Source organism: Myodes glareolus, chromosome 14 (genome assembly GCF_982192425.1).
Source record: "Myodes glareolus chromosome 14, mMyoGla1.1, whole genome shotgun sequence".
Classification (NCBI taxonomy): domain Eukaryota; kingdom Metazoa; phylum Chordata; class Mammalia; order Rodentia; family Cricetidae; genus Myodes; species Myodes glareolus.
Genome location: NC_142039.1, coordinates 42850702 through 42871556, shown reverse-complemented (window position 1 = coordinate 42871556; position 20855 = coordinate 42850702). Strand labels below are relative to the sequence as shown.

The window sequence follows — 20855 nt, the reverse complement described above, 5'->3', positions numbered from 1 at the left end:
TCTTTTGAGACCGAATACAACTGGAGTCAGAAAAGAAAATAAGAAACAGAGAATATGGCAGGTGCCCCGCCCAACCAGGGTGGGGACAAGGAGCCTCCACTGGCAGGAAGGGGCGGTGCTCCAAGGATGGCCCTTCCCACCGGCCGGCGGCCCGCCCGCGCTGCGCGGACCCGGCCCCTACTCGCGGATGCGCGCATCTGGGCTGCGCGGGCACGTGGGCCGCCGGCTGTCAATCACGCGCAGCTGAGCTTGGAGAGGCGGGAGTGGCAACGGCGGCGGCGGCGGCAGCGGCGGCGGCGGCGGCGATGGGACCCCAGCGAGAGATCTGCGGCTAGGTCGGCTGCACTTGCTCCACGGGTCGGGGATTGGAGGAACAGGTAAAACCGCAGGAGGCCTGAGGGCTGTTGTAGGACTATCTCTTCACCTTGCCCTCTTTCCTTTCTCTTTCCTCCCGCCCTCCTCACAGACAAACCTCTATCAGTCTCCCTCTCTTCCTCTAATCCACTCTTCCCCTCTTCCTCCTTACTTATTCACAAAAATCATGTATATTAAATTACACAAAAACGTAGCAATTTGAGACAACCAACTTCATGCTTTGGGGGTTTGTGGTCTATGTTATATAAGAATTTGTGGATTGTACAGCTTAAAACTTAAAGGAGTTTCCTTCCTATAAGACAAGAAAGTTGTGTTTTCAGTAAGGATAAAATAGATGTATTTAGAGTTTGCAAGGCTTCTCAGATTTCTTTTCCAGGCTGACCTGACCCGTCCTCCACCAGCATCACTACCACCGGCCCTCCCCACTCCTTGGCCATGTCTAAAGATGTTTTGATATGATTTCAGGACCTATTTCTTTTTGCTTTTAGATTGGGATACGTGGGTGGAGGTCAGTCCAGAGCTGGGACCTCACAAACCAGCTGGAGTTGGAACAGCTAGTGTTCGCTTAACCAGTTCCTGGCTCTGTGGCACAAATGTTTTCAGGACCTTGGAGAGCTCCAAGGCTCCAGCGCCTTTGGTGGAGGCTGTCTCTACCACCACTTTCCTCAGACACAACAGGAAAGGTGGCTGGCTGGTAAAGAGGCAGAAAACTGCTGAGAGGCAGAGACAGAGACCGGAACCAGGAGAGGGGGAAAGGGGGATTCTAGGAAACAGAAGAAGGTAGTGAGGTCGTTGCTTTCAGCTGACTTGTTCTCTTTTGTTAATTCAATTCCTGGATTCAAATATTGGCTCGCATATCGCCCAAATTTAGGGAGCAAGGAAATGAATCTTGAAGATGGTACAGCTATTCTCCATTATAGACAGACCCTGGAAATGCCGAAGACAGTTTGTTAGGCCTTCTCTGGGTTTACCCCTTCCCACTCCCATCCCCCCCACCCCCCACCCCCAGTCTTCGGTTTCTCCTTCAAAAGCACAGGAGAATCTGTTTAACCGAGAAATTTTCATGGCCCTTTGGGTGGTATGGCCCTTGTTTTTGTTTTTTAATTTCAAAAGACTGGAGTAATGCAGGAAACCCATAGCTCAGTAGCTGGCAGCAGTCTCTTAATTGAATTGTGCCCAGGCACCTGCTTCTCTTGAGCAGCTGGAGAATAAACTGATCATGATGGGAAGACAACGGATGTGGAAGTTAAACTATGAGTAAATTGTCCAAGGAGATTTACCAAGAGTGTGATGCCCATGAGGGTGTCAGGAGATGCACGGATCGAATTTTGCAGAGCAGGTCTGGGATGTCTAGGAACAAGTCCCCTTTCATTTAGAGTATGTAGGATATAAGCAGACCGATCAAGTTGGTGTTATCAACGACACCAAAATAAAAACAGCACCCATATGGTGTTCTGGGGTTCACAAAATCCATGGGTTTATGCCACCTCTTTCACCCAGAAATTATCACAAGAGCCCATTATGAAGTTTTAAACTGTAATGTAGACTTTTGAGCTTGTTTTTGTTTGTTTGTTTTATTTTGATTTTGAAGAAAAGCCACTGCTGCTCTTTCACAAAAAGTTCTTGGTCAAAGGTTTTGCATGTTGTTTGTAAAATTTGGATTTTGCTCTGGGTCATATCTTCAGAGCTGTGCTTTCTTTTCTGAACTAGAATTGAAGAATGAAATTTTAGAAGAAAAGCGAAAGAATAAGCAGGTGGAGGACAAGGAGAATATTGAAGGTAAGAGCTTTTGTCATGTGTGCATTATTAAGTACCTGCACCCTGAAGGCAGCTAAGAAAGAAGTTTTAAAAGAGAATACAGATGCTCATTTTGGTTTAAATTTTGCATACCTCATTAATATATATAATATAGGTAGAGATAGATAGATAGATAGATAGATAGATAGATAGATAGGGTGTAAATCGGTAGGTATGTAGAAGAGAGATAAATAAAAAGAAAGATCAGTTGGTGACTATTTATAATAATAAATAGACGGTAGATTGATAGAAAATATATGGATAGATAGGTAAATAGATAGATAGATAGATAGATAGATAGATAGATAGATAGATAGATAGATAGATAGATAATAGTAGATAGGTAGACAAATGATGTGTGAATGGATAGGTAGGTAAATGGATATAGGATAGATAACAGATTGATAGATGGACTACAGATAGAAAGGGATAAATAGATGTATAGGTAATAGATGGATGTATAAGTAGAGCTAGATAACCATATAGATCCATAGCTTGAAGGATTTCGTCAGTTGATAATGAGTGAGCTAATTATACATTATTATTCCTCTTTTCTAAAATGTGAAAGTGACTGACAATGTACTGACATGGAGAGTATAAAAAGGCCTCATTATATAAAACTGTGATCTCTGTGATTATTCCGAAAAGGTAAAATATCTCTGAACTGATCCATTGGTAAAAACACATTTCAAGTTTTATGATCATGCTGATGTAATTCAAGAATGCTCCATTTCAAAGTGGCAAAGCTCTTAGCAGGTTCTCATGCCTTCCTGTGTGCACTGTGAATCTCATAGAGTCTTTTATGGGAAGCGACCTTTTGGGCTTGGTTCTGGATAAGTGTTCTCAATGGCCTGTGTCTATAAGTTGTGTCTTGTAGTGCTGGCCCTGTGGAAAGTGACTCTAATGGGAATGTCATTCTCATTATCTCAGCATCCTTTTGAGGGATGGAAAATATTATAGAAAAAAATGAGAGTTATTTCAAAGTGAATAAAGAGCACAGGGCCTGAGCCTGGCCCACAATGACTCACACGCAGAGCCATGGGAAAACACTCATCCACTTTGTGCCTCAATTTGCTGTCTCCCTTCTCTCAAGGAGACCATGAAGATAAACAGTGTGATGTCTCTGATGTCCTCAGAGTTGCAGGAGGCATAAAGACATTTTTCTATTTCCATGACTGTGAGTACTTTTAGAAAAATGAAAGTAACTACTTTATTAGCCTGAAATTAAAATTCCCAACAACTGAAACTGTAGTAGAGTGATCCACATATCACAGTGCTGCCCGTGAGATCTGTCTGTCTCTCTGGGGGTAGTTTTCAGCATCTGTTCTCTCACCTGCTGTAAATGTTGCACATGAAGGCCATTTTGCTGAAGACAAATAACAGGAAGAAGAAAGCTGTGGATGCTCCTCATTTGTAGTATCTACAAGGTCCTTCAGGGAGAATGCGAAGAAATCCTTTTTCATAGGTGAGCAAACAGCCCCACACAGATGGAATACGGTCTGGATTCTGTCGGGATTCTAGACTGGGGATATATAAGTCAGTTGGTAGAATGTTTGCCTCCCATGCACAAATCCCTGATCTGAGCCTCAGCCCTGCACAAACCAGGGTGCACTTCTGAGATCCCAGCACTGCTGGTGTTCAGAGGATCAGAAGTTCAAGGCCAGTCTCAGCTACACAGAGTTAATTCAGTGCCAACCTGGACTAGAGACCTGGACCTCTCCACACAAAGAGAGGGGGTACAAGAAGCTCCACTAGGATATTTACATGTTATATTCCAGCAGTATCTCATTTAAATATAATTCTAGAAAGTTCTCTTATCAGTTTCTCTGCTCATACCTCCTGGATAATAACGATTTTTCTAAAGAAGAAAGTCCTCAGTCATGCAGTTGTGGCATATGCCTTTAATGCCAGCACTTGGGAGACAGAGGCAGGCCAGCCTGGTCTATGGAGAGAGTTCCAGGACAGCCAAGCTTACACAGAGAAACCCTGTCATACAAAAACAAAACAAAAAAGAAGAAGGAAGGAGGCCCCTAAGGTTTTTCCCTTTTTAATAGCCATAAATAATGTTGGCAGTACTGTTTTGGTGACTGCTGGTCCAGATATTTAGTACAAGCTAAAAAAGTCTTGCCCAGTAAGGGAGTACTGATTCAAGTTCAAAAACATTTGCCCTGACACCATCCTAGTTCCTTGCATATAATTTAATAATCCCAGCTTTACAATCACTTTGTGACATGACTTTGTGCATCCTTGGTCTAACACCACAAGTGTCAATCAACAGAGGAGATGCCAAATAACTGTAACATTCTTTGTCTGGAGACAGCTAACTTCTGACTTGCTAACTACTCTTGAGTTATATAACTCTGTTAAGGTTTTTAGGCCCCCAAACCTTCACTCCACCATGCTAGATTTTAAAACTCATTTCCAAAGTAGTCATTCTCCTCTAGACATCAATCCCCACTAGTCATATCTTGAGGAAGCTGTGTGGATCTTCTCAGTCACCTCCCCCCATTCAGAGGCTACTATTGAAGACAACATATATGATACTGAAGTAGCATGGTACATGAACAGTCTGCAAGCATTCGGTCTCTTTAATGCAAATAGATAGCCTGGGTACAGGCTTACCTTCCCCTTAAGCTAAACATTAAACACACTGGAATTAAGGGCATTTGAGACTGACAGTCCACAAGGAAGTGAGGAATCAGTAAGTTCAGTTGTTTGGCCAACAAAAAGTAAATGACTCATTCTGAAGACGTGTAACTGACAACTCCTAGAGAAACACATCTGGAAGAAACAAAATCTGTCTTGTCTAAGCTTCTTAATGTGAGGATGATAAAACCACAGTCCAGAGATGTTAAGAAGCTTAGTATGATCGCGTGACCAGAACCAAATATCTGAATCCATTGTCTGTTCTGTGTGGCCAGCATGACACAGGCCGTGCTCTTACTGTTCAGGCTTTGTGCTCTTGAAAGATGAAGTGAAGTCCAGCTTCGGGAATGGGTCCAGCATCGCGAATGATCCATTTTGAAGCAGAATGCATACTCAGGCTAAAAATGTTTGCTTCGTGGCACTTTCTCCCTCTGCTTTTTTTTTTAGAGTAAATTTTATTAAATTATAAAAGTTTCCATTTCTGCCCCTCTTCCCAACACCCTCCCACTCCCCCCATTCCCTCTCCTCCTCCCTCTTCGTCCCTTAGGGCAGTCAGGGTTTCCTGCCCTGTGGGAAGTTCAAGTTCCTTCCCCCCTCCTTCCAGGTCCAGGCAGGTGAGTATCCAAACAGACTGGATCCCCAAAATCCAATATATGCAGAGGAAACAAGTCCCAGTATCATAGTCAATGGCTTTTCAGAAAGACTTCGGGCCAGCCACATTCAGATTAAAAATATATTCATAATGGTGTTTTGTTTTGTGTATAGCAAAGTTTAACTAATGAGTCTCACAAAGAAACACTAGCCTAGGGTTCTGCAAATGAGCAAGGCAGAGAATGAATACAATAAATTTCAAGGTCCTGCTCAGCATCAGAATTGAGTCCTAAGAGCTGGGACTTCAGCAATGGGGGGAAGCAGCTCTTCTTGTTGCCATAAGGGATACTTCATTCCTCTTGTATTTGGTTTTGTTCTTTCTTCATGTTAAAGACTCTGATGCTCTGTAGGAGACCTGAAAATTATATAAAACTTTTAGGTGAGATGGTTCTGACTGCACAAGCCATGATTCAGACCAAGTTCCTGCATATTGTAGTGGTTGTCATCCTTTGTCTCCTCCCTGACTCACAGTGTAACCTTTAGCAAGATGATTTTTCTATACCTCAGTTTCCTCAGTGACAAAGCAGAGTTAGTAATACCAACCCCTTCTCCGGTTGACTGAAAGTTTTTCTTAGAATGCCTTCACAGAAGGCAACTCTAAAATTATTCCTCTTGTGTGTCACTGGTAATAGGCTCTTATTAATCACATTCATTGTATAAGCATTAAATAGAGGGTACTGCAGAGATCATCCTAGTACTTGAGACATAAAAAATAGGTACCATTCTTTTGATCCATCAGACAAAAGGTTTTCTGAAACCTTGACTAGTTGTGAAATAAAACCCCTCTGGATGTCTGAAGTTAAAAAAATAATAACTGTTTATCTTTACCTCTACTGACATGTTCTCCTGAATGAATTTTTTTTTTTAGAGGTAGTTGTTTTGGAACCAAGGGTGTACACAGGTGTTAAATGTAATGCTAACCAGAATACGGAAAGATGAGGCTAATAGTCAAGAATGCCATTTTTCTGACACCAAGAGCCTATTTTCTCAAATTTGACTGTATGTCCTAAGTAAATCCATTTGTGGCGGGAGTACTCATAAAGCGGTGTGCTTGAGGTTTGCTTGGTTCCCAGAGGGCTGTCCTCAGCTTACACCACATCTATCTATATTGGATACAAGATACTAACCAAAGAAACCTATGCAAGTAAGAGTTATTTTGGGTCACAGTTCTAGGGCATAGCCCACCATGGCAGCGGGAACTTGAGGCAGCTGGTCACATTACGTCCGTGTTCAGAAAGGACAGATAAAAGCTGGTACTCAGTCCATTGTTGAGTTCAGGTCCTCAACCCATGGAAGAGAGTTACCTGCTTTTACAGCAATTCTTCTCACCTCCATTAACCCAGTCTAGAGAACCCTTCACAGGTAAACCTAGAAGTCTATTTCTTGCTGATTGTAAATTCTTTGAAGTTGGCAATTAAGACAGCCATCACAGTATCCAACCAAACTAAGTGATCATAAAGCAATCTACCAGAACTACAGAGAATATTTTTTGTCCTGTGAACCTTACTAGCTGGTTCCTTGAGAAGCAATTAGAACATTTAATGCATCTTTCTTGGTCTAGATAATAGCACAGCCCTAGACTTTCCGGAAAAAATATTTTCACAGTGAGAAATAATTTTGTGTCTCACTTTTTTATATACAGTTTATGTTCAAAAAAGGAAAATCATCCACAAGAAACTGAGAAGTACCAGGAATTTCCATCTCTAGCTAAATACTTATCTGCTTATAGAGAGATCAAAAAAAAAAAAATCAAAGAACATAGAACTGAGAAGTCACCCTCCAAAACTATGATCCCTCAGTAATTCCTTACTAAAAAGAATAAACAAAAACATTGAGTTTATTGATTAAGGGCACGGACTGACTGCTCTTCTAGAGGACCATAGTTCAATTCCCAGCATCTACATGGTGGCTCATAACCACCTGTAACTGCATTTTCAGGAGATGCAACACCATCTTCTCAGCTTAGCAGGTATGAGGCATACAAATGGTACACAGGCATACATGCAGGCAAAAGACCCAAAAGCATTAAATAAAGCTTTATTTTTAAAAATTAACGTGAATTTTTAGTGAAATCTATATAAAGTGCTCTCTCCAAGAGTAACAGTTGTGGGGAGAATCTATCTTAAATTTTCATCTTGCATCTAGGGAGCTCACCCATAGCAAGTTTTATTTAATTTTCTTAAGTCTTATTTATACTAGACACTTTGTAAGAAATAGTAAAAGGGTCTACTGTCTGAATTACACTTTCACACCCACATGGGCAGATGTATCCACAAAGAACCATGGAAATACATGGGTAGACGTATTCACAATAACCACAGAAATACATGGAAAGACGTAGCCACAAATAACCACAGAAATACACAGTGCTGGAACTGGTGAGATGTAAATTAATGGCCCAGTCACTCCTGATTAATAAAGCATGTTAGCTGCTCCACGGCTTTCTAGCAAAGCTCCCCTATGACTTAGCAACCAGTTAAAATATCAGAGGAAGTTCATGAGCTCTGAATGCAAAATTGGAAATCACTAAGAAGATACTGTACACATTCTAGAAAGGAATGTGGTTAAAGATCCAGATACCTAAGATGAATTCCACCATGGCCAGTGAGATTGCCCACAAATTTCTTACATTCAAGGTCTGCTGTCAGGGCTTCTTTGTTGCCATTTCTTGTGTACCTTGTCCTTGTGTTTTGTATAATTTAAGTGACTGAAGCTGTGGTATCTCCTTTGTTTGTGGAGAACCAGCTCTAGACATCAATTACTGGGGGTGATTTTGCATCCAACAGAAGAGAAGGGTGGGTGATAAGCTGGTGAGTCTTTAAAGGTGCCATTTCCCTTAAGAAAGGAGGCTGGCCTGTTTAAATAGGCTGGCCTGGTATGACTCAGTTCTTGCCTTTAAGATGCCTTTTGGTCCTGGGATTTATGAATTAGCCCATAGGGCTGATCTCTGTCTGTGCTGTCTTTCCAGCTGGGAAGATGGCTTCTTGCAGCAACACCTGTGGGTCCAAGCAAGCCCAGGCTGACACTGAGGGCGGGTACCAGCGCTATGGAGTTCGGTCCTACCTGCATCAGTTTTATGAGGACTGCACTGCCTCCATCTGGGAGAATGAGGATGATTTCCAGATCCAGAGATCGCCTAACAGGTGGAGCTCGGTATTCTGGAAGGTGAGGAAAGGAACATTGAGGAAAAAAATATCACATGTGGAAAATACTGGGGCTACAGAGAACTGAGAGGCTGTCCGTGTGAGCCTCAATCTTGGTGACATTAAATGCATTGTTCTTCTCTTGGAAAAGAGATTATAAATTTTGAACTAGAAAAAAAAACCCTCTTAATACAACAAAATTACTTGACGAGCTGATTAAACAGAAGAGGGTTCAAAGGTCAGCAATTAGTAGTCTTGCTAGTCATTAACTGGCCACTTCACTCATTAGTTGTGAAGTTACTCATGTGCAGAACATGGTGTTCTTTCAGCCTCTCTACAGTCTGGACAGGTATCGGTAATAGTTTGAATGTGAAATTTCCCTTGTAGGCTCCTGTGTTTGAACATTGGTCCCCAGGCACTGGTGCTGCTTTGGGAGTTTGCAAAACTTTTAAGAGGTGGAGATTAGCTGAACTAAGAGGGTCCCTGGAGTGTGGGTCTTGAGATTTACACTCTACCCTGGCTTCCTACCTGATCCGTGCTTCCTGACTGTCCAGAGGGAGCAAGCTGCTGCCACTCCAGTAGGAGCCAGGCCTTCCCCAACCATGACGGGTTGTTTTCCCTCGAGCTGTAAGTCAAATAAACCCTCATTTTAGTTGCTCTTTCAGGTGTTGTATCACAGGGTCGAGAGAAGGAATTAATTATCAGTTGACACATTAAAACAACTATTAGAAAGAAACCATTAGGTGTGGAGCAAGCGTTAACGCTGAAACATGGCCCCATAGTCATAAACCAACTCTACCTTCACCATACAGGGGACCATGTGGCTCTCTGAGGAGCCTCATTAGAAAAATGCATGCAGTATCTCAAGAGATGCTCAGCACTGGCTGCATCTGTAGAAGGATTGTGTTGAGGTGCTGGAAATGATGAACAGGAAACAAAACTATCCCTGCCCACGTGAATCTTACAGTCTGCCCCAGGTAGCGGAAACTTGAGGCAGTTGGACCCATGCCTCTGTAGTCAGGAAGAAGAGAGAGATGAATGCTGGTGCACCTAGGTAAAGGCCCCTACAGCATGTCAAGTGACACCAGCTATCCACACAGGAGGAAGGGGGTAATGCAGATGGGCACGGAGGGACGGGGATAGAAAAGATCAAGGGGCAGTGATGGAGAAAGGTTGGCAGAAAAGATGAAACTGGACAAATACAGAGGGGCTCATGGGCTGGTGGAGCAGACCAGAACCTTCTCAGGCTGAATGTCATCTGGAGCTGGGAACATAGCAACTGTTAAAGCCCCTGGGAGGAGGGAAGAGGTCCAGTCTGGAAGTAGAGTTAAATTGGGGATGACACTGAATTCAGAAAAATAAGAGTCCGGATGGTCTCTGTGGGGTCCTGCAGACAATGGCGAAGACATGGGTTGGTGCCTCAAGAAACAGGGAACTCCATCATCTGAAGAATTCAGGGCAACACAGGCTGACTGATAGGTTACCAAGATCATTCTGATAACTGAATGAGCAGAAAAGACATTATTGGGCAAACACAGCTGGATGCTTTCTGAAGTGGATAAAGTACCCAGGCAAGAATCGAGGCAGTTTAGATTAGGCGGGTATCAGTGGTGCTTTAAAAGAGCGTTAAGTTTGAGGGCCAGGTTGTCAAAATATGTCAATGAAAAGCCATCAGGCAAGATCACCGGCCCTCAGCCTGAGCTTATGTCCTGGATGATGCTTTGACCTGCTTGGATGAAGATGTCTAATAGAGGAGTGGAAAAGGTGGAAACCATGAGTGTGACTTTGGCTGTGTCACACCAAATCTAACTACGATACTAATAGAGATAAAACTCTCAGGGCCATTTCAATGTACTGTCTCAGTGCATGGATTTGATGTCATTTAGGGGTAAAATGTACAGAAGGTGGCAGCTGAAACAACCCAGGGAAAGGCAATGATCATGGAAGAGAAAGGGATACTGGGATGCCCCAGGGCTTAAGAAATGGAGGAAGATTTAGGGAAGGTCTCTGAGAAGATTTGACCTTAAAGGGTGCCCAGAGTTTCCTCCAGCTCCAACATTCCATGCTTATTCTGAAAGGTTCCACACATTTGACCCAGACGTTGACCTAAACTGTTGTGTTGGTAACACAGCATAGCAAGAGGCAGTGTAGTCTAGTGAATATGAGCGTAGATTCCTGTCTCAGGCCATACAAATTCAAACCCATGCTCTTGCATTCCATAGCTCCGTAACTTCTGAGTAGTGACACTTCACTCACCATGGAAACTGTGGAAGATTTGAGACGGTATTTAGAAATTGCTTAAGACAATGGCTGCTATATATTCAATAAGATTTGAATGTGTTAGCTAGCAGTCATGACTTCATGCCAATTAGAATACTATGTGCTAAAATAAAAATAAAACTGGAAATCTAGTGACTTTTATATTGGGCAACGTGACTGTTAGTGTGAATGACCCATGATCATTCAAAATCATAACATTGTCATAGAACTATACTAGAGTTAGGCCAGTCAGCATCCTTGTTCTGTAGACACCGCAGCTCAGACGAATCCTTACTGGCCTGGACCAATGGCATACATTGCTTCACTCCTAAGTTTTCTCCCTCTTTCTCCTCACTTTCCCTCTTCTTTCTCTTCATACGTATAGATGGATGTATATGCATGTATGGATGCATGAGTTGAGTATATTTACATTGCCAGTATCTTTAAACGCCACTGACATAAAGACTACTGAAGCATTTGTGTACATCCAGAGCACTGGTGTGTGAACTGGGCACTGCAAATCCATTAAACAACATACAAGTGTGGGCTGAAAATAAAGAACTCACAGCAGATGACCAACTCCATTAGAATTTTAATATCTTCCCTTCTATCTTACACAAGCAAGGTCCAAAATCTTTGTTCCCTATCTTGTTAAGCCTATTTGAGAGAAACATAGGTTGATGTTTCTCCGAGGCTACATTCCAATAAAATCCTTCATATAGAAACCTAGTGTCTGCCTGCAACAGCCTAAGGAGTCTGTCTTGGTGACATTTGCTCTACTCAGGGCAGAGACTGGCTATTCTGGGAAACTTCCAAAGCAGGCTGAGTGGAAATGTTTTCAGGAAGAACTTTGTAATAATACAGACAAAGCCCCCCACATTGCACACATGACCTAGTAAGACCTTGTCTAATTTTTTTTCTTGATTTTCAAATTGCAACTATATGTAGTTCAAGGTGCTGGCAACCCTTTTGCTTTCCACTATGGAATTGCAAAAGTCTGTCCCTTGGGGCTGTGCTTACAGTACCTTGTTACCTAACAGTCTGCCCTGAGCAATAAGCGGACAGGAGAGGCTCCGTGAGAACAGAGAGTGCAATCATATGGACCTGAGTTAGAATCTGTACTCTGTCCTCCCTGCTTATTTATACACGGCATTTATCTCAGTGCCATTCTTTCTTTCTACAAATATTTGTTGGTCCAGCACACACTAGACCTCCTGGTAAATGCAATAGATTATATAAGGTCCATTTTTGCTTTTGAATAAAATATAGAAATTCACAATTAAATAGAGACAGACACAGTTATTAAAAATACCGTATGCTACTTCTGTTCCTATTGAAATGGTCATGGTGTATACTGGCACATAGGGTTTGGAAGGCAGAAGGAAATGAGCGTCTGGAGCAGCCTGGAGAACTTTACCCCAGTAGAGGCTCCCTGTACATCTGCAGAAGCAGGGCACCAAGGTAGAAAGAAGTGCATTGCAAATGTGGTAGGGTGGAGAGCACAGCAGGCAGCAGGGACCCAAAGCAAGCGGGAGTATTTGCAGGTTTGGATAGAAGGATCCATGGTGAGCTGGAAATGCATTCAAAGGCTCACAGAAAGCTTTGGATGCAATAGGAATTTCTCCTCAGCCATATGGTGTTCTGAGTACAGTGAGGAAAAAAAGACAGTATTTCTCTTTAAGAAGTGTCTCATAATCTGGAGTAAACACATATTCCAGGATTATGTGACTCAGGAGCTTTGATAACCAAGAGAATGCTGTTTTCAGGGCATCGCAGAGGACTAAGATTGGATGTTAAGGTTAGGAATGACCCCAAGAATTGAACATGGGAACTAAAATATTATTTGAATATCAAAACTATTGCATTTGCTTGTGTGCTAGAGGGGATAATCTTTGTGAAGTGCAAGGGCTGATGGGAAAGTTCGTTATTCGGGTGGAGAGATGCCAAGCCTACCACATGGGGTCAGGCCTGAAGAAGCACCTGAGCCAAAGTTTTACATCAGGCTTCACTTCATAGAGCTCAGCATCTAGCTGGGATGGGTAGGAAATAGTGAACAAGACCCTGCTATGGCCAGGGGCTGAGTTACTACTCAGAGCTCAAGGTTTACAGAGAAAGCAAGAGCAGTCCTTGGGGAAGGGAGAGAATCAAAATCCAGCCCTCACTCCCCATGTGCTTTGAATGATCTCCACCCCAGATGGCTCCTTCTCACCTACCTCCATCCAGCCTTCACCCCGCTCCCAGGATGTTCCTCTCTGCCTAGCTGCTTCTGGCCTCCGGCAGTCTTTATTGCCTTCTCTATGCCAGAACAGCTGTGCTACAGAGGCTCTGCTTGCTGTCTCTGTCTACCAGCTTAGCACACACACTGTGGATTCAGACTTCTCCAGCACCCTGGAGAACAAGGAAGGAGATACTGGTCAAAATAACAGCAATTTTTGGCTGGTTTCTGGAGCCCAAGTTTGCCTCCATAGACAACTCTCCTGTGCTGCAGCAGAAAATGGGTTTCACACACGCTCTGCATAGCTCAGGTAGCTCAGGTAGACATCAGGTAGATATCAGGAGTCAAGCACAGGCACTGGCTTTGCTACAACTGTGGAAGTTTATCATCACCTAATGATGTCACCTTTAAACTCACCATTGAGAGTAACCGCACTGTCCCATAGCCTGAGGATGCTCTACTGGGACTTCTCCAGCAGTATTCTGGTCCTCCCAACATGTGGGGATGTACAAAACTCTAGGGTTTCTTTAGAACCTTAAATGACCTTTGTGTGTCCATGCTCTTTAACTGAGTTTTCTCTTAGACCTAAGAGAACTTCAACTCACGACTACGTTCAGATATAGTCCACATTATGCCAGATGGAATCGCTCTCCAAATTTTGGTTCCTTCCAGTATTCCGACATGATCTCAGGATCACCTTCCCTCCCCTTCATGATTCTCGTGGGAATTTAAAAAGCAGGTTCATCGTGATTCATTCATTCACTCATCAATCCTTCACGCCTACAGTCATAAGTTGTCTCCTGTTTTCAGTTCCTCTCTGGGCACACTGCTTGGAGGTTCCATGACACTTGCCTTGATCGCAGACAGCCCGTGATGACAGTCTCCTCCTTCCTGTGAGACTCTACTGGAGATGAGGAAAGAGAGGAGACTCTGCCTGTCCAGTCACTCTCTAGTTCCGACAACGGTCGCAGCTTTTTCCATGTGAAAGCCACAGTTCGTTTTTTGCCTGTGAGTGATCTCAGAGTGGATCTTGTCTTGTGCACTGCTCAGCTGGGAGGCAGGCTGTGCTGAGCTCAGTCACCAAGGGCCACTTCAGTAGGCGAGAGGCTGGAGTGTTTTTCTGAGAGTCAGGCTTGAGTATGAACTTTGAAGAGGCAAGGCAACAAAGACAGGGGTGCCACCTTCCTCGCTCTGCAGAAACTGCGAAACTAGAACAGCTACCGCTTTTCTCCCTTTGGTTTCTGATCTTCAGCACCAGTTCTTTCTATTATTGTTGTTGTTTTTATTGAGCTATATATTTTTCTCCGCTTCAGCACAGTTCTTGAGGAGGGAGGTAATTTGGTGACACAGGAAGCAAGTCACCATGGATATTTAAGTTAATTTAGTTTGTGCTTCCAGAATTTTTCAATGTGAGTCATTTTTGAAGAGTTATAAATAATGGCTAGTCTCTAAGGTGAATTTACTTACCATCATATTTAGCAAACCAAAATATGATTTTATCATCTAATTTTTCCCGTTCCTTGCATCTTATGCAGAGCAGCTCCTCTGTTTCTAATTAAGCTCACACTGACATATTTGGTTTCTCCTTTCTTCACTGTATCATATTAAGTGAGGTGTGTCCATATATGGTGAACAAAACTTTTAAAATTAAAATAATTGACAGAAACTATGCAAAACAGTAATTGGAATAGTATTGTGGGCATAAGGAAAGCAGGGGAATCATAGAGATCCAGATTATACTAACTACAGAGACTTGAAATGTGTTTCTCCAAGACTGCAGCTTCCGATGGTGACTATGAAAATCTCTCCTTCTCATAAGCATCTTTATTAAATGCACATGCATCTAGCATGGTGTCTGGGCCACACCTGATGCTAAACAGCAGTGATGCCCTTGTCCAGGTCATGGGTTAATGAGGGTGTTTTTCTTCTATTAGCCAAGCCCCCTCAATCAATGCATGACTTCTAAAATTCTACAGATAAATAAACACGTTTAATTCTAAGATTAGGTAGGATTATATATTTGTTTATTTTTCCAACCTTGCTACTCTAACTTAGAGCAACTAGAAATGGGAGGAAATAAAAAAGATGCCTAAAAATGGATAGCTGTGTTAAATAATCCTCATTCCAAATGATAACTAAATGTTTTAATACTGTTAATCGAAGGTTTATTTTCACATAAGAGCTAGTCATTAGAATTTGTTACTTACCAAACAAAGTGCTTTTGAACACAGTCATATTTAACCTTCACAATGTCATAATGTGGATACTATAATCATCTGTCATTCTATAAATAGGGAAAATGGTGATACAAGCATCCAAGTAACTTTACTTCTACGATTCAGTACCATGGGCAGGATGAGAGCCCAAGGTGAGTCTACCACCCCTCTTGGGCTCTGATCACCACAGGGCACATCACTTTGCCTCTCTGCTCTCTGATGACTAATTTTCATTGTCAATTTGGTTGCCATAAGAAACTCCTACGCTAGGACACTAAGGAAACAATTACTAGAGTATCAGTGAGGACAGTTCCTCCCTGAATATGGAGAGCTGGGGTCCCAGAATGACTATAAAGGAAAGGAGGAGAATGTCAACTGGATCATCCAGGGTTCTCTAAAGGAACAGAACGGATAGAGTGAATATGTAGATAAAGACATATAGCTATATAGACATATAAATACATAGGAGAAGATTAGAGTGGCTTATAGGCTGTGATCAGGGTTGTCAAACCATGCTGCTTCCTGACCGAAACACTGAAGATTTAGTAGTCGTTCAGTCCATGAGGCTGGATTCTCAGCAGTCTCAATCTGGTGCTGAAGTCCCAGAGGATTTCTAGAAAGCTGCTAGTCTTTGGTCTACATTGGAATCCCAAATAAATAGATCTTGATAACAGCAAATGAGTATCTCAGCAATAAGATGAGTGAGAGCAAGCAGGCAACAAAGGGGAAGCTTCCTTCTTCCATGCCCTCTTATGTGTGCTGACACCAGAAAGTGTGACTGAGATTTAGGGTAGATCGTCCCACTTTCTTTTTTTAAAAAACTGTTTTTATTGAGCTATACATTTTTCTCCGTTCCCCTCTCTTCCTCCTGCCTCCCCATGGTCCCCACACTCCCAATTTACTCAAGAAGTCTTGTTTTTTTCTACTTCCCATGTAGATTAGATCCATGTATACCTCTCTTATGGTACTCATTGTTGTCTAGGTTCTCTGGAATTGTGAACTGTAGGCTGGTTTTTCTTTGCTTTATGTCTAAAAGCCACTTATGAATGAGTCCATATTATACTTGTCTTTCTGGGTCTAGGTTACCTCACTCAATATGATGTTTTCCAGATCCATTCATTTGCCTGCAAATTTCAAGATGTCATTATTTTTTTTCTGCTGTGTAGTACTCCATTGTGTAAATGCACCACATCTTCTTTATCCATTCTTTGGTCAAGGGCATTTAGGCTACTTCCAAGCTCTGGTTATAACAAATAATTCTGCTATGAACATAGTTAAGCACATGTCCTTGTGATACAATTGAGCATCTTTTCGGAATATACCCAAAAGTGGTGTTGTTGGGTTTTGAGGAAGGTTGTTACCTAGTTTTCTGAGAAATCTCTGTACTGATTTCCAAAGCTGCTGTACCAGTTTGCACGCCCACCAGCAATGGAGGAGTGGATCTTCCCACTTTCCATGATCCACTCAATCAAGAAAATATCTCACAGGCTTGTTCAACTGTTTGAGTTTAGTTGATTCCAGATGTAGTCGAGTTGACAACCAAGATTAGCTGTCACACCCACTGACCATCTGCAGTCCCCTTCCTCTGCTCCCTGACCCAATCAGATATAAGTAAGCCTCGTCTTTGTTCCATGCCTTCCACACCATGATGGACTGTCTCTCCTTGAGCCTAAACAAACCCTTCCTCACTTAAGTTTCTTTGGCCGGGCATTTGGTTACAGCACTTAAAAAAGACGCTTGTCTTCCCTCTTTTGCTCTTACATGTTGGCATCTGCACAAACTTCACTCAATTACATATGAAAAGAAACAGCATGGGTCTGGGATCACCTGTATGACTGCCAGGCCCTGACTCTGTAGCGGCTCTATCTTTAGCCAGTAACTGACCTTCTGGAGGGTTCACAGCTTTACCTGCTGTCTTCGATCCTTTCCTGATTACTTTATAAAGGCCTCGGCGTTGATAAGGGTTGTCAGTGTTCTCAGGCCCCAAATACAAGAACCACGTCTGTTAGTTGAGCTTTCTGGGTTTGTCACCCATCGCAGTAAAGATAATGACACTCCAGGAACAGAATGAGGGAGTGAGAAAGAATGAATTATAGGGTGTAGCTTTGGCTAGGGGATTCTGGGAGGATGCTACAGAAGCAACAGGGCACTGTGTGTTGTCTCTGATAAAGCTGTCTATAAGGAAGGCAGACCGCAGTGGAAGAGCAGGCTTGCTGGGAAAAGGAATAACAGACGGGCCCGTTGGCTGGAAGGAGCAGTCTACATGTTGACCCTGTTGTATAGACGCTACGGCAGAATCATGAAGCGGCTTGGTCCTGTGTTCTTCCGTCACGGTCACAGGTTAAGCATGTCTGAGCTTACACTATGAGACGTGTTGTGCTTGCCATAGCATACTTTGATATGGCAGCCTCTGGGGACATCAAGGTTTCAAGGGACAGAGTGAGGCCAGCTCTGGACATCAGGGCAGCTTCTTTCTCCCCCAACACCAAGAAAGGTATGTGAATGAAAGCAGGTTCCTTCAGCTTGTACAATTAGCAATCAAGATTTAGGACTGTGCCCTCCGGCTGGCTTTCCCTCTCACCTTCCCCTTTAGGTATACAATTAAGTTCGTCTTTCCTGCAGATTGAGGGTGACTGGGAATAGCCCGGGACTTGGAAGAAATGGGCGGTGCCCTTGTGACTGAATGGAAGCAGAAAGACACAGCTGCTCACCCTCTCCTGCTTCTCTCCCGTCTCTCTAGGTCGGACTCACCTCAGGCATGGTATTTGTGATTCTCGGACTAACTATCCTGGCAGTGGGCTTCCTTGTGCCCCCCAAAATTGAAGCTTTTGGTGAAGCTGATTTCATGGTGGTTGACACACATGCTGTGCAGTTCAACGGCGCCCTGGACACATGCAAGCTAGCGGGGGCTGTGCTCTTCTGCATTGGGGGCACATCCATGGCAGGGTGCCTACTGATGTCCATGTTTGCCAAGAGCTATTCCAAAGAAGAAAAGTTCCTTCAACAGAAGTTTAAAGAGCGAATCGCAGACATCAAAGCCCATACCCAGCCTGTCACTAAAGCTCCAGGCCCAGGGGACACCAAGATCCCAGTCACTTTGTCCAGAGTTCAGAATGTGCAGCCCCAATCAGCCACTTGAAACATTTGCCACCACAGGCCTCCCTCACTGATTCACATGCATCATCGTTTAAAAAGAAAAAAAAATAAAAAATAAAGGGTAGCCAGTTTTTGAGGTGACATGCGTTTGGCAGTGAGCTATCCCTAGAGTCATGTGGAGCTGGATACAGTGTCATGCAGGCTTAGGTCAAGTGGTAGTGGATGTTATGTGTCAATCTGCACCCACTTCTGATGGGTGCTGCTAGCCCCTCTGGAGCTAATCTCCCTGGTATCTCAACATTGTGTTATTGTCTGTGTTAGTTGAAAGCACTGAGCAGTCTAGATCAGCCCGCTAGTTATCACGGTGATCCACTTCATTTTCCCACTTGGTTTTCTGACCCTCCCGTGTGGCGCTCTCTTCCATATCTCTCTCTGGGTATGATTATCATCACGTGTTCATGGAAAAGCAGTCTCCTGGCTTTTGATCTGGATGTTAGATTTTCCACTTTATCTCGCACAAAAGTCCTAAGAATAAATAGAAATATATCAGTGGTCGACATAAATCACTTTGTTTTCTCCAGATTCTTTTCCACTTAAAAAGATAAAATTGCCAATTTGGGAATCTTGGTTTAAAAAAACAGCGACAATAATAATATTGGGAGTGTACATCTATGCAGCATCTGAGAGCGGTTAACAGCTGGGGAGCCTGACTTCCTATCATTAGCTTTGCCATTTGAATTGCAGAAGAAAAATAAAAATTGTTCCCCATGCCTCAGTTCCCCAACTTCCATATGAGGCTCTAAGAACATTCCCACTCAAGCATAAGAAATTTTTTTCAACCATGTGTCACGAATCTTTCCTGGCAATATTTGTGATGGTCTTGTATCGGGGAGTATTTTTCAGAACTGGACTCCTGGAGTCTCCAACTCTGTAGACTTTACAGTATTTACCTTAAATATCCAACCCAAGCAGGCTGGATGATGCGGCCTTGCATTTATAGAGACGAGCAAGCTAGCCTTAAATAAGAAGCCCTAGACTGGTGTTAATGTTAAAAAGAGTTTTCGTCCACAAATAGGAGAAACTGAGCTCCAAACGCTATGATCTCCAAGATGTGCCCCTTGTCCCTCACATTTTCACTAAATCTGCAGTGTAGATTAGACCAAGAAAAGGGACCGATATGACTTTGGTATTCCCTCATGCGTGTTCCTTCAAGTTTTGTCTTTCTGTGTATACATGTTCTTCCTTCAAAGGGAAACTCTAACATGTGAATGAGCCGGGCTAAAACTGCACTGTCATCCCCCGAACGCGGCTCTTTTCTCTCCAACATGTAAGTTTCCATTCTGAGACTGAATAAGCCCTGATGTTTCCCTGACTAAATGGAGAAATAAATGAAGCAGTTAGTGGTCTTCGTGTGTGCTGTTTATTTTGCGTCCTGCCGCCTCACTCACAGGGCAATCAGCCGTCTCCGTGGGGCTTATCCACCAGGTTGTGGAGAAATTATTCTGGTTTCCTTTTGTACTCTACCTTCCCATGGAAACAGCACTTGAAGTTTGTTCTTTGAAGCCTTACGCAAGGTCCCCAAACATCTGTGTTGAACACCTTTCCTGTGTTTGCTTCTAACTTGGTACTAGTGGATATTGGAGAATGAGTTTAACTATTATTAGGCTCTGGAATTAAAACTAATAGTTGGTGGAGCTTGGAAACATAGACTCAAGTATAGAAGGAGTTCCATCCCTTAGATAAAAAGCTTTTTTTTTTAAGCCACAATGCATAAAATAGAAGTTACATCTTAACCAGTCATCTGGCATTCCCTACCCCTACTCAGCCTCAGCTCTATAAAAGTGGGTATCTATAAGTGCTCCCACAGTCCACAAGGCAGAGATTAGGAGTCATTGAGCAACACAGAGGAAAGACTAAAATCAAATGGCAGCAGGAAGGACAGAGGTTATAGGGTAGAGAAGCAAGCCATATGTTGTCGGCCAGTATAAATCAACAAACAAGATTGTTCTAGCCTAGCCTAGCTGGACAGTGGTGGTGCACGCCTTTAATCCCAGCACTTGGGAGGCAGAGGCAGGCAGATCTCTGTGAGTTTGAGGCCAGTCTGGTCTATAAGAGCTAGTTACAGAACAGAGAAACCCTGTCTCGTAAGAAAAAAAAACAGTGTTCTAAAGCTATGCATATGCCTGGATTATAGAGTAGAAGATAGTCTGAGAACTTTGGTACTACCTGGCTGTTTGTTTACATTGCATCTTCCTGTTGACACAAACCTCAGAAACTGTAGTACGTCTATGTGCCTCCAGCTATAGAGAAAAGTTGGATATGAGAGGTTGAGACAATGTCTGAAGAACCTTAGAAATGAGATCTGACCTGGAGGTCACATGAGCATGAGATCTTGGGGTTGACAGAGGCTTAGAGGGTGTGGCTGCCTGGGTAGAATTCCTCAGGTTAGCACTGATC

General features: G+C 43.1%; 1 protein-coding gene across 1 annotated transcript; it reads left to right on the top strand.

Annotated features, from left to right (window-relative positions):
* Nucleotides 1-253: 253 nt before the first annotated feature.
* Nrsn1 (neurensin 1) lies at nt 254-19804 on the top strand. Its single transcript, XM_048428156.3, has 4 exons — nt 254-377; nt 2086-2154; nt 8438-8634; nt 18043-19804. Exons 3-4 carry the CDS (start codon nt 8446-8448, stop codon nt 18439-18441), a joined length of 588 nt encoding a protein of 195 aa, XP_048284113.1. The 5' UTR covers nt 254-377; nt 2086-2154; nt 8438-8445; the 3' UTR covers nt 18442-19804.
* Nucleotides 19805-20855: the final 1051 nt, after the last annotated feature.

Bases quoted from the DNA above. Each gene is read 5' to 3' on its own strand.
- Nrsn1 (XM_048428156.3), top strand. From the start codon at position 8,446: ATGGCTTCTTGCAGCAACACCTGTGGGTCCAAGCAAGCCCAGGCTGAC. The intron at 8,635-18,042 runs GTGAGGAAAGGA...CCGTCTCTCTAG, and splicing joins GGAGCTCGGTATTCTGGAAG to GTCGGACTCACCTCAGGCAT.